Source organism: Protopterus annectens, chromosome 1.part1 (assembly GCF_019279795.1).
Source record: "Protopterus annectens isolate FY-2018-M chromosome 1.part1, PAN1.0, whole genome shotgun sequence".
Taxonomy (NCBI): Eukaryota; Metazoa; Chordata; order Ceratodontiformes; family Protopteridae; genus Protopterus; species Protopterus annectens.
The window spans coordinates 1,341,836,598-1,341,856,943 of record NC_056726.1 but is presented as its reverse complement, the minus strand read 5'-3'; the positions used below and the strand labels follow the sequence as shown (position 1 = coordinate 1,341,856,943).

Sequence of the window (20,346 nt, the reverse complement as noted above, 5' to 3'; positions counted from 1 at the left end):
ATTTTCTTCATTACTTGCTGAGCAGGTGTACCAAATAGACTGGCTTTATCCATAGGAGCATCTAACAGCTTTGCTTTAACATGATCCGGCAAGACCTGTTCTTTCAACCATGCATGCCTTCTTATCACTGTGCCAGTCATGGCTGATCTAAATGAAGCCTCCAGTGCATCATAGCCACATTTTAAAGAAGGGTTACTAACCTGCTGAATGTTATTCACCATTTCTAAAACATATTTCTTATCTAAGGAATCATCAGTGGACAGCTTCTTAGTTAACTGATCAAGCATAAACTCTTGGTATTGGATCATATGAAACTGACAGTTTAAAGCTCTAGCTGAGAGAGTAGCAGAGGTGTAAACTTTTCCCCCATCTCTCTAAGGACCTGGATTCCCTTTCAGAAGGAATAGGGTTTTTTGCTGAGGTCGAGGCTACTGCCTTAGGCCCCTGGGACATAGTCTCAGGATCTGCAAGTGGGGCCTTGTAAAGGTGGTGATGAGTGTCTGGCACCCTGTAAAATCTATCTGGTTTGGCAGGGGCTGGAGGTAAAGTATCAGGAGCAGTGCAAACATCATTAAATGCATCATCCACAACAGGCAGTACTGGAGGTATAGCTAAGGGCCTATGTTGTGGTAAGTGCAGAAATGTCCTAAGCCTTTTTCTTGAATCTGAGAAATCTTGTCCCTGCCATTGGAATTGTTCTCTCATGGCATGTAAGGTTTCCCCAAAGGAAAATTCCGCTGGTGGAGAGGCAGATGGAATGGATTCTTCAGCATCGGAATCTTCATAAGTAGAAAAAGGAGCCTCTGGCTGATCTGTAATGTCTGAGTCATCCGAAGAATCAGAGGACACTGGCTCGGGGGGCTCTGCTCTAGGTCTCTTTTCTGGGGGCTGAGAGGCCCTGTCTGGGTGAGATTGGGATCCCCTAATTAAGGATATTAAATCCTCTTCCAGAGTAAGCATTTGTGAACTAGAAGTGGGCCTGTGCGAGGGGGGCTTAACAGGCACTGATTTAACAGTTTTGGCTGCTTTAGCCCTGGCAAAGGCCTTAATAGACATGGCTGCAGGAGGCCTAGCAGCACCACGTGCTGGGGTAGAGACATCCAAAGGAATGGTGTCTGATAAATCACTAGGAACCACAGTAGTAGGCAGAACTTCTGAGGCAGATTCAACTAAGGTAGCAGGAGCCTCATAGTAGTCGTGGATTCGGCTGAAGATTGACCGGTTTTCTTGGTTTCGGCCGAAACAGAGACACTCGCGGCTTGCTTAACCGTGGTTTCGGCCGAAACCGCGGACCGCGAGTGTCGGTCTTTCTTTGCGTTTAACAATTTGGGTAGTCGGAGGATCCGACAGCATAATGTACGCAAAATCTGAGCCGAAAAACTGTTCAGCAAACTCCGACCGACGCCTAAGTGTTCGTCGGTTGAAGGAAGCACAGGCCGAACAAGCTGCTACGTCGTGGTCTGGGCCTAAGCAAGGCAGGCAGTAAGAGTGGAAATCTTTATGAGGTATTTGTTTCCCACAAGTTAAACAGTTATTGACTTTTTCTGACATCGGCTGAGGCAAGAAAGAGTCCCCAACGGGGTACTTAGCTTTTTAGAAGTCTTCGAAGTAGTATTCGGTAGTAGTAATCTCTGGATCTGACCGACCGGCACTTGCGAACAGCTTCTGCTTCGGGTGCCGCGCGGCAAGAAAGACTGAGGAAAATGGCGTCGGCTGATGCCTTTATACCCGAAGACCAGCAGAGATGACGTCGGGTGAAGTGCGGGTGAAGTGCGACATCAGCCGAAGCCGGACCCAGACTTTGGAATCCGGCCGACCGAAGGGCTGCCTGACGACAGGACAACCCATTTGTTATGACTGCAGATGCATCCTTGAAGGACATCTGGAATTCCCTAAAAACACTTCCTCTTGAGGATGCAGCTTTATTCTTTAATACTACTTTCTTATCCATTCTTAATAGACATGCTCCAGAGCGTTCCATTAGAATGAAGTCAAAAACAGCCCCATGGCTTTCTAAAGACACTAAGAAACTCATCCTCACTAGAAATAAAGTTTGGACCAAATGGAGAAGCCACAGAAATAACCCAGATTTTCTTCACTACCGCCAGCTTAGAAATCAGGCTAAGAAATCAATAATCTCCGACAAAAAGAAATTCTACTGTGAACTTCAGCAAACTCATCTTTACAATTCCAGACAATTTTGGTTATCAGTAAATAGACTCCTCTCACCAGGTACAGCCAAAACTCCCTCCCCACTAAATGCTAACCCAGACACCCCTCTCCAAACTGCAAATACTTTTAATTCTTTTTTTCCCGAAACTATTCAATCCCTAGCTAGACAAATGAACACCAACTACCACCACCCCCCAAACAACCCAGCTAACTCTTCTCACAATTTCTAAAACCTACATCTACTTCACATCTACAGACTCATTCACAAACTGAAACCATGTACACCTTCAGCTGATGAGCTCCCTTCGCTTTTCCTCCAAAAAGCAGCCAAAGAAATTGCATACCCAATATCCATACTCATAAACAGAACTATCCAAGAGGGTTCCATCCCAAACATCTGGAAAGTCTCCCATATTATTCCACTACATAAAGGTGGTAATTCTATTGACTACTCCAACTTTAGACCAATTGCTCTCCTTTCACCCATAGCCAAAATTATGGAGAAATGTATTCACCAGCAACTAGTACAATATCTCTCTCTACACAACATTATAGCACACTGTCAGCATGGCTTTAGACCTCATCACAGCACCACCACCGCCCTTCTTTCCTTTATAGATACTATCTACAAAAATCGCAACAATAATCTTCTCTCTTCTGCTCTCTTCATTGATCTCTCAAAAGCATTTGACATGGTCAACCACTCTCTCAACTAACATTTTTCAATCTCTTTCATTTGATAACCTAGCTATTAAATGGTTTACATCATATCTTAACAGACAAAACCAAATCTCTACTCTTTTGCCAATTTCCATCGGAGTTCCTCAGGGCTCCATTCTTGGTCCTCTTCTCCCTCTTCATCAATGATCTCCATTCTGCTATCCCACAAGCAACCTGCATTCAATATGCAGACGATTCAACCCTTATTTGTTCTGCTCCATCCCCTACGGAACTGATCTCACTCACCCAAAATGTATTTAATACGGTTGAAACATGGTTCTCTAAACGATTCCTCCTACTTAATGCCAAAAAAACTAAACTTCTCCTTTTTACCCCCACAACTCGGACCCCCCCCCCATTAAACTTCTCCATCTCCTCAAACACTAACACTATCATCTCTCCCGATTCGACAACAAAACTGCTAGGAATAACCATCGACAATAATCTCTCCTTCGATCAACACATTAACACCATCAAATTAGTTAACAGAATAGGATCCCTTTATCGAATTAAACCTTTTCTAACCCCAGCAACTAGAACCAAGATAGCTCAATCCCATCTCTTATCCACTCTACTATATGCCTCCCCTATTTATACCAACCTTAAGAAATGCAATCTAACTAAATTAGCAACCTGCTACAACAATATTGCTCGCTTCGCAACTGGTAACCCGTTCAGAACCCATCATTGTCTTAACTTAAAACTTTTAAGCTGGCTTGAATTCCAAAACTACCTGCAAATCCCTCAACTCTCTATTGCCCATAGTATACTACACCAACCTGACAACACCCCTATTCTCTCTCAACTGATAATCCCTTATAACAATCTCAACTCTCTGCGCTCTTCTCACAAACTGATGGCCAAATCAATTAAGTCAAACAACTCTGCTGGTGACTGTCTCTTCACTAATACAGTAGGTAGAAATTGGAATCTTCTACCTAGTGATATAACTCTGACTACATCTTTGCCTCTTTTCAAACAGAAAATTAAACTGTACTTCCAAAACCACTGGCTCTGTTCCTGCAGTACACCTGACTAACTTATCCTATTTATTACTCTATTATATATTTTTCTGCAAAATTTGTTGGAATTAATGAACAGTACATTTCTTTTTTCAGGAAAATTGTTTTGTTACTGTTGAATATCTCTCTTGCAATGTTATATTCCTTATAAGCTGTATTTCTTAGTGATCTAGTTTTATGTAATGTATTAGTAGATAGTGGAGCTTTTCTCCTCGGGCCTCTGCTGAAAATGGACTGGTTATCCAGCCAGACTAGCCCGGTCAACAAATGTAAAATAAATAAATAAAATAAAAATACAGACTGCCGCAGGATCCTTGGTCGAAGAGTTTTGCAGCATAACAGACATCAAAAGGAATCTGTAGTGGCCTACGAATCCACAGAAATGGGCATCAGGGGCTGCAAAGCAGAGAGGACTGGAGAACTGATGACTAGCTTAACGAAAGCATCAGCAGGTTTGGACCTGTACAGTCCATCTTTGTTTTTTCGGAAGATCTGCTGTCGGATGGGCTTACCGAAGCCATATCGGAATTAGAGGACTGCAAGTGAAAATCTGACTAGAATAAGGGCCAGACGATGGATAGTTCTGGCGTATATCAAGGCACAGAAGCAACAAAGGGGGACACTGTGGTCCGAGCCTTAACAAGTGACGCAGTAAGAATGGAAATGTGTGGTATTTGCTTTCCCCAGACGAGACAGTTAACTTTTTCTGACATCAGTTAGTGCAAGAAAAAAGGTACTTCACTTTAAAAGGACTTAAACTTCAATTCAGTAGACTAAACTCTGGTAGCGGCTGACCGGCACTTGTGCGAACTGCTTCTGCTTTGGCCTCCACAACAAGCAACACTACTGATGACCCAACGTCAGTCCTGAAGCAATAGAGACAGAAATACTAAGTCACTGGTATTTGGGCTGGCTGAGGGCTACCCTGGCAGGAATAACCCAAATGTGATAACTGCAACAGTGAAACACGAAGAACATCTGGGAGGTGCAGAGAAGTGCCAGAAAGTGCCTCATTTCGGCAATTTTACTGACTGGTTTTTACCCCACCTCTACACTAGCAACCACAAAGGCATTTCCCCTTATGGCTAACCCCTGAGCATCTGACATGACAACATGCTACCCCTTCCCTTGGGACAAGTATTACTGTGTGCACATGCACCCCACCCAAACTCCATAATGCAGCACATCATGCATTTCGCTTGGGCGAAAACACAGCAGACCAGACTGCTTCTTAATTGCTTAATATCCTTCACTCAGAATGGAGAAGATAATACCGCCTGCTTATTTTCAACTGACTTGGTCCTTCACAGCTGCTAAAGTTGGCAACTGATCTTAGGTCATAGTCAAGACCTGGTGTACATCCAGGTGTGCTGATAGTTTTGTATAGGCACATTTGAGGAATCAAAAAGTTAAAAAAGCACTGCCTCAAAGATCATACTTTTCTATACATATATGAATAAGCCCAACTCCACAGCTTATAGGAAAGGGGGCTTGATTGCAACACAAACTGTCGCACGTAGCTGGCACAGGAGGAGCCAGGTGAAGAGGCACATCCCACTCGCCTCTGAGGGGGGTGGCTGCTTACACTTGGGGGCATACTTTTCTAGGTCAAATTCATAACATGGACATAGCTGCCTGGAGGGAGCACCAATTGTGGAAGTGACAGGCTGACTAAAGGCTGTCCCATCTCATACTCCTCCAATCATTTAATACATGTGAGGAGTAGGGCTAAATATGGCAGGGTGGGGAGTGAATGGCACATCAGAACAATGACATCACCCTGATGGTTAAGTGATGGCACCTCCTGGACAATTCAAAGAACAAGGACTTGACTGACCAAAGAGGGGGCTGGCCAACAGATAATGGGAGCAAAAAGGCCAAACATAACCCACACACAAAAATATTACACTCCTCCCCAGCACAACTATGTACACTTGTATACAAAAAGAACAGCTCCAGATCTTAACATTTCCACATCTTAATATTTCCACAAATAGAAGTGCTGCAATCTAATATATGGAAAATTTCTTTAAAATGAGAGTCCTGCAGAACTGGACACAAAAATGAGTTACCATAAAGACAATGCATCTTTACTGTAGAAATGTGACTGCTCCTAACAAGCTCATCTATCCTGTATCACAGCTCATGTAGACAAATTCATCCATCCTGTATCACAGCAACTCTTATCCTACATAAAAGCAACATTTCAACTTACCTAATCGTGTCTAACAAGGGCTGATATTGGCTGCGAATGTGGGGAAGGAAAGCCTTCTCAAAGCTGGTAATTTTGCTAGGCTCTACTTTATCCAGGTGACCTCTGACACCAGCATAAATAACAGCTACCTGTTCTTCAATAGCCATTGGAGCTGAAAGAAAAAAAGTCAAAACAGTTTAAACTGATGAAAGAAGTACCACCACTCAAATTCAAGGAGGCAGTGAACAAATAAGAGGACAGATGAGGCACAGCTAAGCGAATGGTGCAGCTACATGCAGCAGCATTTACTAAATCAAGTCATAGCACTAACACTAGAAAATTACAATCATAAGATGCCAGGTTTGTAACCTAATGCAAGTTGTGAGGTTGACAGTAAAATGAGCTATATGCACACAAAATACGCCTTTCAAGAAATATTAAATACAGTTTGCTTTAAGTTGAATATAACCATCCTGTGAAGAGCATCACCAAATAAAACCTCAGGATAAGTAGAGGATATGGAGTATGCATGGTCAAACAGAGGCTGGAGACATAGTTCAAACAAACTCTTTCGCCTCTGAGTTTATAGTAGAGTCCCTCTGGGAAGGAGGGACTCTAGGCAAATCACCCTGGACACCGGCTTTTCTCCAGAGGTTGGATGTACGGACTTTAGACAGCCCGTGAATCCCCTGAACCAACAGCCTTTGAGGAAGGCTCTTAAGAGGGTGGTGGCAAGCTAAAGGGCTTGTTAGTCAATATCTTGGGTTCACATTTCAGCATAGTCTATCATGAAGTCCTCTTGTCTGTGGGCATAAGCCAGAGATCATGCTACAGCCTCCTTTGATCTTTGCTTGCAGTGCAGGAATGCCATCCTTCTGCAGTGCAGACAATACAAAAGTCCCAGCAACAGAATCAAACCAACACTGACCGCACAGAACAAGGACATGTTCTGTACTGAAGGTATGGTAGCCTCCCGGGGGAATCACAAGATTCAGTAGAAACTGATGCTGAATATGGGACTTCACGTTTCAATGAAAAGAGCATGTTTAAGCCTATGGGGGCAGTTAGAATGATAATATTCAGACTTCTAAAAATTTCTTTTCCTTTGGAGACTTCTCCAAGAACTTTTCAGAGTGTAGCTGCAGGAAAAAGATGACCGATGCCAAGGTAGACTGGGATGATGTGGGAGTCCTTAATTGAAATTCTCCAGTGTTTTACGATCTTTTGGTTGAATGAAGGACGCTACAAAAAAAATGAGGTCATACTCCTAAACCAGGCAAAATAAAGTTACATAAGCCTCCATGTAGTTTCCTGCACTGGACCACCTTGGAAGCAAACACCTACAATATACAAAAGATCACGAATATTCCCCAAAAATGGACCATCCAAAAACTATGGAGACTCTACCATCAATTCAAATAACAATTCGGGTACTTTAGATACTCACACCAACCTGAAGATCTGAATAGACCGGAATCCAGAGTCAGTACCGCAAAACTGATGTAACAGCTGTGTCTACTTACCACAGAATGTAGCAGACATTCACAGTAATGACTGTATGGGATATCCTTGCTGTGGTAGTTCTTGGCCAACACCCCCCCCCCCAAATACAAGTCTTCCTCTCTCTTCCTAGTACAGCAAAATCTGGACCTGGAGTCAGGACACCTGGGTATAATGGGTAGTCAACGAGCACCATGTTAAATCAGACTTCTTGCTCCCACAGAAAGAAGCCACTACACTAAGCCCTAGGCCAGGAGTTCAAGGAATAAAACTGTCCCAATGAGCTTCTGCAGAGAGGAGCCTGAAAACCTCAATTAGAGAGGGGGTGATTCTACAGAAAAAGGAATATGCCTCAGACCATTACAGTCTTAAACTTGGCTTACAGTGTTGCTAATTCAGTGGTCTGTCACAGGTGCAAAGAAACAGACAGCACAGTTCAAGGATGTGCTCTATGCTGAGTGTGGAATCTTTTTAGTAGTATTGTTCTGGTAGTAAAGACATGAGGGAAAACAGTGGGAAAGAATAGTGCAACAGTGATGACACTAACATCTACAGTTATGGAGCAGGATACACATGTACAGTGTTTATTTCACTGTTACAGTAAAATGACAGTATGGGAAGAATCCGAAACAGAAGAGGGTAGCTGAAGAGAGATTATGCAAAACAGGCCGTAATCTGGGGGGGGGGTGACAGAGAAGGGAAGAGGAGAGAAAACTTGTAGTAAAGATGTGGACATTACACTAGATGACAGCTTCCATTATACCTTGGTGGAAGTCCTCCAAGGAAAGTTGTAGTAGCATCAGCAGCCCTGAGAGTCCCAAATTGGTCTGGGATCGGTTTACGGTGGTGTCTTAGCAAAAGGAAATTCATCTAGAAAACAATTTGGAAATGCAATGTTTGCTTATAGGCTTCAAAAACAACCACAAAGCACTCTTTCCTGCTTTTTGTCAAGATATCAGAGCAATCTGTGAGCAGCTGAATAAATATTCTCCCCTGCTTTGGGGATGTGGAAAAGAAAGAAGATGGGCAAGTCCAATTTAGAGATACTTCATTGATCACCATTAGGCATAGATGAAGTGCTTATCCTCAGGGACCTTATCAGGTAGGAAGATGAAGGGCTTGGTGAACATTAGATCTTGCAATCTGGAGAACCCTCCTAGCTGACATAATGGCCAACAGAAAGTTTTCCAAGACAGAAATTTGGAGCCTGCAGCAGCTGCAGGCTCAAAAAAGTATCAGGGTAAGTTTTTTCAAGACAAGCTAAATTTCAAGGGAGAAGGACCCACATAGGAAATCCTGAGGCGAAGGGCATCCTTCATTAACTGTTTCAAGAGGTGGTCAGGAAAAAAAAAAAGGAGGCTGCACATGAAGGCAGACAGGCAGAAGTGGCTAAAGGATGAATCTATGGAGAAAAAAGGCCCAATTAATTTTGCTACGTAGGTGAACACAAAGGGTAGCTCAGCAGTAAGTGGTAATTACCCTTTTGAGTGGCAAGCAAAAAAAAATTCCATTTGGAAGGTTTTCTAGTACTTTTTCTGGTATCCAAAACCACCAAGCTGTCCCTATCAAAACAGACGTACTGATGTTAAGAGTACTAAAATCATGCAAGCTGTCAACATCAGGGTGGTCGGACTGGAATGTATTAGTTACTTTGTTTTTGAGGGACTGGAACAGCACAAGCCACATCATCCTTAAAAGCCCTCTAGGAAAAAAGTCTTCTAAAGGGAAATCCTCAGGTGGTGAAGTGGAGGCAAGTTTCATACTCTAAAATCAGTAGAAATTTGGTCAACATATACAAATTCATCCTTGTTAGAGTCATAGCAGTTAGAACCTGAAAGGGGGGGGGGGGCAACCGTCCCTTCTCAGGAAGAGCCTGCGGCAGAGGTTCTAACAGGACTGTGCTGCTTTGATCTTGCAATTTGAACGATATCCTCAGCCAGAGTAGATCCTGATGGTAGGCCAGAAAATGTTAGGAACCGGAAGGTAAGCTGGAAGCAATCTTTTTAAACTTGGCCTTAAGGCCTGTTGTCGCAATGGATGTACTGGGACCAAGCTGTGGACAGAAGTGGCCTATGCTCTATCCACAAATGACTTTGCTCTTTCAAGCAGGGGATTCTGCCCTCCCACTTTGAAGACCTAGTGTGGGAGTCTAAAGCAAAGGCCTGCAAAAGCAGCCTCAGACCCAACAATCCAATGTTATCTGCTACCCTTGTGTTTCAGATACTCCTCCCTTCATCTATGGGAGATCAAAGTGAGTGCGATAGGTAGATGCCATACTGCATGAATGTCCATGATGTCTCTTCCTTGTCCAAGAAAGGAGCTATGCTTGACAGTTAAAGTACTGAAATGAACACAGTGAGGACAGCTCAGCATGTTGTGCTCTGGGTCCAGACAAGAGGCACATCCAACAATGCAATGCAAAGGAAAAAGAAAAGGTTACAAATGGGGTACTTCGCTTTAAAGTCCACTGGTACACAAACTGACACCACAAAATGGATGTTTTGAAAAGTCCCACCCAACACCCCTTGTACCCTGGTGTCCTAATGTTAACTCCAGGACATCAGCTGGACCAAGACAACTGAGGGGTGGGGGGTGTCCTCTGGTATTCAGGCAAGCCAAGGTCTAACAGCAAGATATTCCGTGCAATCATTACTGCAACAACAAAAAAAACCAAACATTATGGTCATTCGAGAATTTCACTCTTAGGAAGTCACGGGAAGGAACGGATGTAATTTGGGGGGGGGGGGGGCACCATGGAGCAGAACACCCCTTTAAGCTGTAAAATGGGCAAATATCCTAGGAAATTAGAAGTTATGTACTCACCATAACGTTCCATCTGAGTAGGTGTATTCATTTGTCTGCAACCTGTGGGTTACGGATCCGATATCGGATCCGAACCGGCATGGTTTGCCAGCTATGGATCTAAGCTCTCAGCTCCTCCCCTCACCCATAATGCCCTGCTCTACCCTCATGACCTCAGATAGAGTTTGCCAACAGCAAGAACACCCTGAAAAGGGTAACACAACATATGCAGGAAACTGAAAGGTCAGGGGGATAGGAGGGCGGGATGGTTGCAGACAAATGAATACACCTACTCAGATGGAACGTTATGGTGAGTACATAACTTCTAAATCTGAAGTAGGAGATTCATTTGTCTGCAACCTGTGGGACAGAGTCCCCAGCTACCTGAATCTTGGGCGGCCATCATGGAAGGATATTCCGAGCACCATGGAGCCAAAGGATGCTCTACCCCTAGATGCAAGATCCAACTTGTAGTGGGAAATAAAAGTATGAGATGAAGCCCACGTGGCTGCTGCACAAATATCATCTAGAGGAATCCTAGCCTTAAAGGCTGCTGAGGTAGAAACTGACCGGGTTGAATGGGCATGTACACCCTCCGCTGCGGGCCTTCCCGAAGCTTGAGAAGCCAATAAAATACATTGTGAAATCCAGCGAGATAATGAGACTTTAGAAATTGGTTTGCCCAAATTAAATTTAGCAAAGGAAATGAACAACTGGTCGGATTGCCTATGACCAGCCGTCCTGTTTAGATAAAATCTAAGTTGCCTGTGAACATCTAAGGAGTGAAGCTTGTATTCACCTTTGTTTTCATATTTAGGAAAGAAGACAGGGAGGTTAATGGATTGATTAATGTTTGCTTCAGAAGCTACCTTAGGAAGAAAGGACGGGTTGGTCCTGAGGTAAACACGGTCCGGATGAAAGACCAAGTAAGGAAGTTTAGCTGATAATGCTTGAAGCTCTGAAACTCTCTTGGCCGAAGTAATGGCTACTAAGAAGGCGGTCTTGAAAGATAAGAATTTCAGATCTACCGTAGCCGCCAGTTCGAAGGGGGGGGGTGGTCAAGGCCTGGAGAACTAAGGAAAGGTCCCAAGGAGGAACCGCTTGCTTTACAGGGGGCCTGAGAAGAAAAGTACCTTTAAGGAAAATCTTACACAACTTGGCCGACATCAGTGGATTGGAGTCATGACCAATGTGATAATGGGAAATTGCCGCAAGTTGTACTTTGACCGTGGAACTGCTGGCACCATCATTAAAAAAAAGAGTGGTTAAGAAATCAAGCACCAAAGGGAGAGGAACTGTGAAGGGGTTTAGGCCTTGCCGCTCCGCCCACAACGAGAACCGTTTCCACTTGCTGCGGTAGACTTTCCTAGTGGATGGCTTATGAGCTGCCACCAAGATGGCCTTAACAGGGGACGAAATACCGGGACTCCTGATCAGGAGTGGAACTGGAGCAGCCAAGCGGTCAACTTCAGGTTGTCCAGGTTCGGAGGAGATAAGTGGGATGGATGAGATATCAGATCCGGAATGGGATCTAGAATCCAAGGAGGATTCACAGACTGAGACCTTAGGAAGGGGAACCAGATCTGTCGAGGCCAAAACGGAGCAATGAGAATCATTCTGCACCCCAACCGAGAGGCTTTCTGAAGAACTTGGAGCATCAGAGGCAAGGGGGGATAAGCATAAAGAAGACCGGGTGGCCAAGCATGCACCAGAGTGTCTCTTGGGGAACCTCCGGGAGGAGGTATCAGAGCGAAAAAACTGTCGCACTTGGTGTTTGAGGGAGAGGCAAAAAGATCGCAACAAGGAGTTCCCCACCGTGCGAAGATGCGTTCCGCTACCTGAGTATTGAGAGACCACTCATAAGGGGTGAGAATGGTGCGACAGTTTGTCCACCAGGATGTTGGACCGACCCGGAATATGCGTTGCTATGAGAAAGCGGTTGGTGGAGATTGCCCATTCCCACACACTCATGGCTTCGACAAAGAGGGTAAGACCTGGTTCCTCCTTGCTTGTTGATATACCAGACAACCGACATGTTGTCAGATTGAATCGCAATCGTTCCCAAGGGAAGAAAGGCCTGAAGTGCTAGCAACGCTAAGAGCACTGCTCTCATCTCTAGAACGTTGATATGCAGTAAGGTCTCTGAATCGTTCCACGTGCCTTGGACGGTCCGGCCTGCAAAATGCCCCCCCACCCGAGGCGGGAGGCGTCCGTGGTCACTGTGACGAGAGGGGGAGAAGCACAAAATGGGCGGCCTCCGTGGAGATCTGGAGAGTGTAGCCACCACAGGAGGGACCGCTTGCAAGCCTTGCTGATCACAATGGGATGATGCATAGGAAGAGCAAGATACGACCACTGGACTAGGAGTGTCCATTGGAGGATGCGCATATTGAACCTGGCGAGAGGAAGAAGTGCTATAGCAGCCGCCATGGACCCTAGAGCCCTCAGGACCAACTCCGCCGGAACTGAGCTTGAGTGGAGAATGGCCCGCACCTGGAGTTGCAGATTTTGAACTCTGTCTGCAGTGAGGAAGGCTTTTAATCTTCTTGTGTCTAACCTGGCACCTATAAAATCTATGAACTGCGTGGGTGCTAGGTTGGATTTTTTTGTTTATAGTGATGCCCAGACGGGAGCAAGATGGAGAAAGGAGTCTCGCCAATAGTAGTAGATGCCTTGTTGGGGCGGTGAGGAGCCAGTCGTCCAGGTAGGGAAAGACCTGTACCCCCTGAAGCCTCAGGTGGGCCGCTACCACTGCTAATACTTTGGTGAACACCCTGGAGGCTGTGGTGAGACCAAAGGGAAGGACCCGGAACTGGTAGTGACTGGCTCCCAGCCGGAAGCGGAGAAACCTCCTGGAGCGCCTGTCCATTAGTACGTGGTAGTACGCATCCTTGAGGTCTATGGAGCACATCCAGTGATTTTCTCCCAGAAGGGGGAGAATAGACTGCAGCGTGACCATTCGGAACTTCTCCTTGGGAACTGCCAGGTTCAAGAGTGAAAGGTCTAAAATTGGTCTTAGATCCCCCGTCTTTTTTGGCACTAAAGAACCTGGAGTAGAACCCTGATCCGATCTGGTCTGGGGGGACGGGCTGGATGGCTCTTTTCTTTAGCAGATAGCCAATTTCTGCCAAAGCGGCCTCCCACTGACCGGGTGGAACGTCGGGGAGGGACTTCAATTTTGGCAAGTGAAGAAAGGGGATACGGTATCCTCTGGATATGATCTGGAGAACCCAGCGGTCTGATGTTATGGACTCCCATGCCGCCAGGTGCTCAACGTCCCCCGACTGCCTCCAGAGTGGAGCAGCCGGGCAACCCCTCAGGGCTGCTGCGCGGGCCATTCAGAGAAGGGTTCTCTGGACCCAAAGTTCCTGGGAGCCCCTCTGCCCCTAGGGCGGCGTCCTCCCTGTCCTCCTCTGCCACGGAAAGACTGGTTGTCCAGAGCAGGCTGGGATTGCTGCGACTTCCGGAACCACATCTTCTTCTGACCCTTTTGGTTCCTAGAATAGGGCCTCTGGGGTGCAGAGAAGCGGATTCCGACGGCAGACAGCGTCTTCCCGTCCTTCTCACTGGGTCAAAGTGTCGCTAACAGTTTTGCCAAAGAGGGCAGAACCATCGAAGGGGGCGTTCGCAAATGACGCCTTGAAGGGCTCTGAGAAATCACAATGACGGAGCCAGGCCTGACGTCTAGTAACTAGGCCTGCCCCTGCGGCTCTAGCGGCACCTTCCGTAGCATGGGAGAGTAGCCGCATAGAGGTATTTGTGACGGACCTGAGAGAGGCCATGCGGGTGGAGTGCAGCACTTTGTCCTCCTCCGACATGGACTCTGGGGGGGATGCAGCGTATTCTTTAATAAGATCGCGCTGCATCCTAATCATGTGTGCCAGATAGTTCAGCGCCCTTACAGAGAAGGTCGCTGAACTAAACATCCGCTTCCCCAATCGGTCCATCATCCGAGACTCCTTGCTCGGGGGATGGACTGAAGGATTCTCCTGAGCAAGTTCCCTCTTGGTGGCCGCTGCCGTCAACATGGCATCTACCGGAGGCCCCTTACTCCAATGGGCACGGTCAGCCGGGGGACTGAGAATACGGTCGGGCCTTTTAGGGATTGGCTCCACGGTGTCCGGTTCCTTCCACGCCCTGGTGGTAATGAGGTCCACCAGGGGGTCGGCAGGAGGGGACACCCAAGAGGTAGACGGGCCCGCTTCAAATGCCTCCAAGAACACGGACTCGTCCGAGGAAGACTTGGGGGCAGACCACCCCTTATGTGGAGCATTTCCATGATGTCTCCAAATGAGACATCCTCGGGGTGACCGTGAAACCTTCCCCTTCCTCCAAATCAGTGTCTTCTGTGAGAGACTCGGGGGAGTCAATGTGCCTCCTTTTGTATGTTTGTGGGGAACATCCTCCGGGGGGCTGTCAGAGGACTCCTCGCAAACAGTAACCTGTTCCAGGGGAACAGCTTGGGGCACAGGAGCGGGCTGTCCCAAGGGCCGGATGGTGGAAGCCTGACCCAGTGCAGAGGGAGCGCGGGACGGAGCCGAAGCAAGTGCCGGGGGTCCAGAGACCCTCAACAGGGCCCTCTCCACTACATCAAAAGCGGAAGGGGAGCCGACCTCGACCAAAGGATCCGGAGTGGATCGGAGCCGGCGCCGAAGCGCTCTGATCCGAAGGGACAGTGCACTCAGACACAGACTGCGCCGAAGGAGCACTGATCCCCCCCGATCCGAAGCTCGGATCCAGGCTCCGAGAGGTCGGATCCGAAGCACTAGAGGGCAGGGTCGGATCCTAAGTACCAAGTACTATCTGCGCCGACCCACCCCCGGCTCCGAAGCTGCTCGGCTCCAACTGCTCCGAACCCGGGTAGCGGGTCAGAGAAGGAGCAATTGGCTTGAAAAAAAGGGGTCGAGCTCCCCCCCAGAGGGGGGGGGGGGAGGCAAGAGCACTCCCATCTGCATCTGGGCCTGGATGAACCTTCTCATCATCCGGTCCAGATCAGCATCTGACAGGCTATAAGTTAATCTCTACGAGGCTACCGAGGTAGGCCTCGAGTGCCTCCTCAATAGCCTCGACGGAGATCGGGTCTCCTCCTCAGGTCCCGGTGAAAAAACACACTGGAGACCGGAGCCGAGGAGAGGGAGAGCCAGCAGACAAGGAGACCGGAGGAGAAGCCCGCTTGGCTGGCATGGCCGAAACAGAGATCTCGGCCCGCCGCTTATGGTGCTTCTCCCTCCGGTCCTTCTTTCTAGCTTCCCTCTCCTCCGAACCACTACAGGGAGGTTGAGTCCCAGGAGGAGGAGGGGAGCCGAGAGGAGACAACCGTAGCAGTTACCCCGAAGGAGCGGAGGCCGGAGCCGAGTCCGGTGGCAAAAGACCCGCCAAGACAAGCTTGGACCTCCGCTCCTTCAATGCCCTGGGGTTGAACCCTGCACAAATGAAACATCCAGAAGTGAGGTGTTCAACCCCAAGGCATCTAACACACCGAGTGTGGCCATCAGCCGGGGAAAGCTTATGGCCACACTCTGAGCACTTAGAGAACACAGCTTTGGGTTGTTCAGACATCCCAAAAGCAAAAAAGGTTAAACTAGAGTTAAAGCAAGTAACAAAAACCACTCAACAGGCCCAAACACACACTACGCTACCAGCGAGGGGAGGGATAAGTAAAATTCAATTTTAAACACTAAAAGTATAATTAAATAATAGGGAAACCTACACTTCCACACAACTTCACACAAAACTTCAAAAATTAGTACTTTAAAGACTAATAAAACTGCACTTAGCTGAAGAGCTTAGAAACACAATCTGGTCACCAGCGCGGCAAACGAGATCTGAGGTCATGAGGGTAGAGCAGGGCATTATGGGTGAGGGGAGGAGCTGAGAGCTTGGATCCATAGCTGGTAAACCATGCTGGTTCGGATCAGATATCGGATCCATAACCCACAGGTTGCAGACAAATGAATCTCCTACTTCAGATCAGACAGATTCAGAAACATGAATGGTACATCTGAAGGGATCTGGTTATTTACACATGCATACAGCCATGTACACATACTGTTTTGAAAAAAAAGAAATTCAGACTACACAATTTAAATCTTACCATTATAACAATGTGTAATTGACAAAATGCATTGACTTGAGATCGATGCCTGCACGCACAAGGAATCATGCCGTGATGGAAAATACAAGCAGAAGACAACAAGAGCAGCGTGACATTCTACACTACCAAGAGTTTCTCAAATGGCCTTTCATCATTTTACTTTCAAGGTAACTAACTTGACTACATAGAATCCATAATCACCACTATTACTCAAAAGCCAGACTATGGTCAACACAATTCAAAATAATGTACAAATCATGAGACAACTAAATAATGAATTCAATTTCAGATCCATTAACTAGGTATTATTAAAGTGAAACATAAAAACAGGACATGCTTACCATACTGTCCTTGTTTTAGGAGTTCAGTGAGCCGAACACCACGATTCAACAACTGTTGTGTAGCAGCATCCAAATCAGAACCAAACTGAGCAAATGCAGCTACCTCTCTATACTGGGCCAGTTCCAGTTTCATTGTTCCAGCCACCTAAAGAAAGTCAAAACCAAGTCAGCACTTGGAAGACAGACAAAAGCTCAGACTTTAGGACTGCAGCTTAAAGTCCAATTTAGACTCTACACAGGAAATAAAATACTAACTTGCTTCATGGCTCTTGTCTGGGCAGCAGATCCGACACGAGACACTGACAATCCAACATTGATGGCAGGACGTATACCCTTGTAGAACAACTCAGTTTCCAAGAAGATCTAAAACAGTAAAAAGTTCCACTTATAAAATTATTAAAAAGCTACTAATTTTAATCTGCTCCGATTCACTGAATTAGAACTACAAACCAAGACTTTGATGCAGCCTCCCCCCACTTTAAGACTTTGGGAGATTTAGTTTAATGTCAATCTTACCATTTTAAGGGCTAGTCAAGGTCAACTCTACCATCTTACCCATACTGTCCTGAGCAATCTGGCCTGTACTACTAACACTTATGCCCCTCTTACATGGGCATTGTGCCAAAACACTTGAGGAAAACAATGTAGTACAGTTATTGAGAGCTTAAACCAATGCCTACAGTTATATTCACTATTACAGAACTTCTCGGCCACCTTCTGATGGAGAAGGCCTGACATCCTGCCCAACTTTCTAAGCCTTACACTATTTTCCCCCTTGGCTGGGCAGGAACTCAAGAGTTAAAGATCAGTACACTTGTGCTGTAAGAGGGACTTCTGCATTACCTTTAATTTTCACGCACCCATTACCAGCATGGGGTCTGGCAAAAGCCACACCACTAGCTACCTATGTGGCAAGCAACTCTTACAAATAGCAGCCAAAACAAAAAAACCCTAAAGTTCCCTCACTATGTACTAAAAAGAAAGAAATCCTGGTAAAATTAAGAGCAAGGGAACATGGTAGATCCAACCCCAATCACAGGTTAGCAAAAGGCAAGTGGAAAGGAGTTTTGCTTACTTCAGTGAACACAGTTGATAAAACATAAGAAAACAGCACTGTAGTCAGAGAATGAAGTGCCTCTGAACAAAAATATCCAAATGTTTAAAAACAAAGGTCATAAACACTGCAACTAGGGAGTAAAATAAAGCATTCAAGATGAAATAAAAATAGTGCTTTTGTGTCTCACCTGGACAGTTCAGACCATTACAAAAAACTTCCCAAATACAATTTTTTTTTTTTTTTTTAAAAAGCAAGTAACCTGGTAAATCAGTGTTACATTAATTAAAAGGTTGATAGTTCATTAAAGCAGAAAATGAAATGGAAATGTATAAATATACATACACATGTATAATGCACTTTACGAACAAACTGAAAAACTGTTCACAATTTACCTATAACATACAAATACTTGTGTTGAACTGCAAACTTGTAAAAGACTGTAGTACTACAAAAGTCAAAAGATGGCAGCAAATCCCTATAAAAACAGTGTTACCTAAATACCATACATTACTCATGTACCCAATACTGAACTACAAATCTGTAGTTCATGGAATAAAATAAATGCATACCAATATTTACAACACATATATAATGAAATACAAATATTCACAAACACATCAAATAGATGCCATGAACAAGCGCTAAAAATCAGTGTCCAAGCAGTCTAACAAAAGGAGTAAGCATAATCCTATCATTCAGGTCAAATGCCCTGTCTGCCTGTAGTCTAATAACCCATCTCATTTCACACTTTTCTGTATAATTCTTGGTTAACTAACCGCATATTGGTGCTAATTCTATAACTAGGAACTTAAATTTAGGAGATAAATCATTACTTAATACGCTATGCTAAAGCATTGCCATCATCTTGTCTGTCAACAGCATATAAATGCTTCCAAACTAAGTATCAGATTGGTTTTGCCTACACAGAACACAGGGCATTTGGTGCACACCAAGCTAAGCAAATCAAATCTCTAGATTTACAGTCTGCGTAATGTTTGAACTCAAGAGTTTATAGGAAGATGGATGTATAAAGATATTTCCATTGGCCGTATAAGCACAAAAATTACACCACCTACATTCACAGGTGCCTCTGCTTACTGAATGCACTTAACATTGCCTTTCTCAATCTTCTCACTGACGTGCTCTTGTATGAATAAAGGTGTGTACACTTAAATTTAGATGCTGAGTATTCACTGTTGCAGTCATCACACAGGGTTATCTGCTTGCAATAGCCCCCAGTCAGCCTGATTATCAAAATCTTGGGTCCTGCGTCAGTTGCTCTCATCTTCCATGACGTCAGGAAAGCAGGAGTATAAATCATGCAGCTGATGCCATTACATCAGTTTTTCTTGCCCCAGATGTCAGGTGCCCCCATAATGGGAAGCAATTATATACAAGGTTACACCCCAACCAAAAAAGCAAATACACCAAAAAGCTTTAAGCACAATAAAAAAGAATACAGGTAGGGAGGGTAACCAAGACTGCAAACAGTGAATACACCATCATCTACATTTATGGCAAGTTTACACAACTGTACAATGTTCTTCGTGTTTCACTGTTGCAGTCACCACATTTGGGTAGATTCCCAAAGCTAAGACTGGGAGAAGGTAATTGGACATTAGGACCAGCTATAAGGCCATGCAAGACAGCAGTGGCAAAGCCAGCTCTGGATTTAGAAAGAAATGTCAAGTGGTAATGCTTGATGAAGGTATGTACAGAACTCCAGGTAGCAGCTTTTAGGATATCCCTGGTAGGGACACCTCTGAGAAAGGCTATAGAGGTAGATGCAGCCCTAGTTGAATATGGTCTTATCCCCTGTGGGGTAGGTTTTCCATGGTGCTTAAAGCAGATTAATGCAATGGACTATCCACTTAAATTGTTTGCTTTGAAATGGCCTTCCCCTCTACTCCTGCAGTAAATGTAACCTGCAACTGTTGAAATTTGAGAGGCTTAGTCCTGACCAAGTAAAATCAAGTTGTCTGTGCACGTCCAAGGAGTGCAGTATTAGTTAACCTTTGTTCTGTGGATTAGAAAAGGTTGGCAAATGAATGGACGAATTAAGGGCCACACTGGATATCACCTTGGGCATGGAGGGATTGGTCCTGAGGGACACCCTGTCAGCATGAAAGATAATTACAGGCCCTCATAGCAGTGGAGCCTTTCATCCAGACACCATTCTTGCTGAAGTGATGGCTAGAAGGAAGGCTGTTTTCCAAGAAATGAAATTCAACTCCTCATTTGCAGCTGGCTCAAAGGAAGGTAGAGTGAGCTTTTCCAATACAAAGTTAATGTGCCAGGCTGGAGTAGAGGCTCTCCTAGGTGGTCTTAAGTTTTTGGTCCCTCTGAGGAATTGCTTCAGCAGTAGATGAGGTGTGGTTCTGTATTGTAATGAGCTGAAATGGCTGAGGCATGAATTCTGGAGGAAAAGGAAAGATCCTTGTGAA

The 20,346-nt window shown here is 45.4% G+C and overlaps 1 protein-coding gene across 2 annotated transcripts in view; it reads right to left on the bottom strand.

The window, feature by feature from the left end:
• The window catches only part of ATP5F1A (ATP synthase F1 subunit alpha), a 288,472-nt gene that overhangs the window by 37,327 nt on the left and 230,799 nt on the right, over positions 1–20,346 (bottom strand). The window contains exons 9-11 of one of the 2 annotated variants that reach the window (XM_044081915.1): positions 17,101–17,208; positions 16,846–16,990; positions 6,130–6,280 (exon numbers count right to left, since the gene is read on the bottom strand). In XM_044081915.1, coding sequence (XP_043937850.1) covers positions 6,130–6,280; positions 16,846–16,990; positions 17,101–17,208 — 404 coding nt within the window. Of the gene's footprint in view, positions 1–6,125; positions 6,281–16,845; positions 16,991–17,100; positions 17,209–20,346 lie in introns of those variants that run through there. The other variant, XM_044081922.1, reaches the window with a different exon arrangement.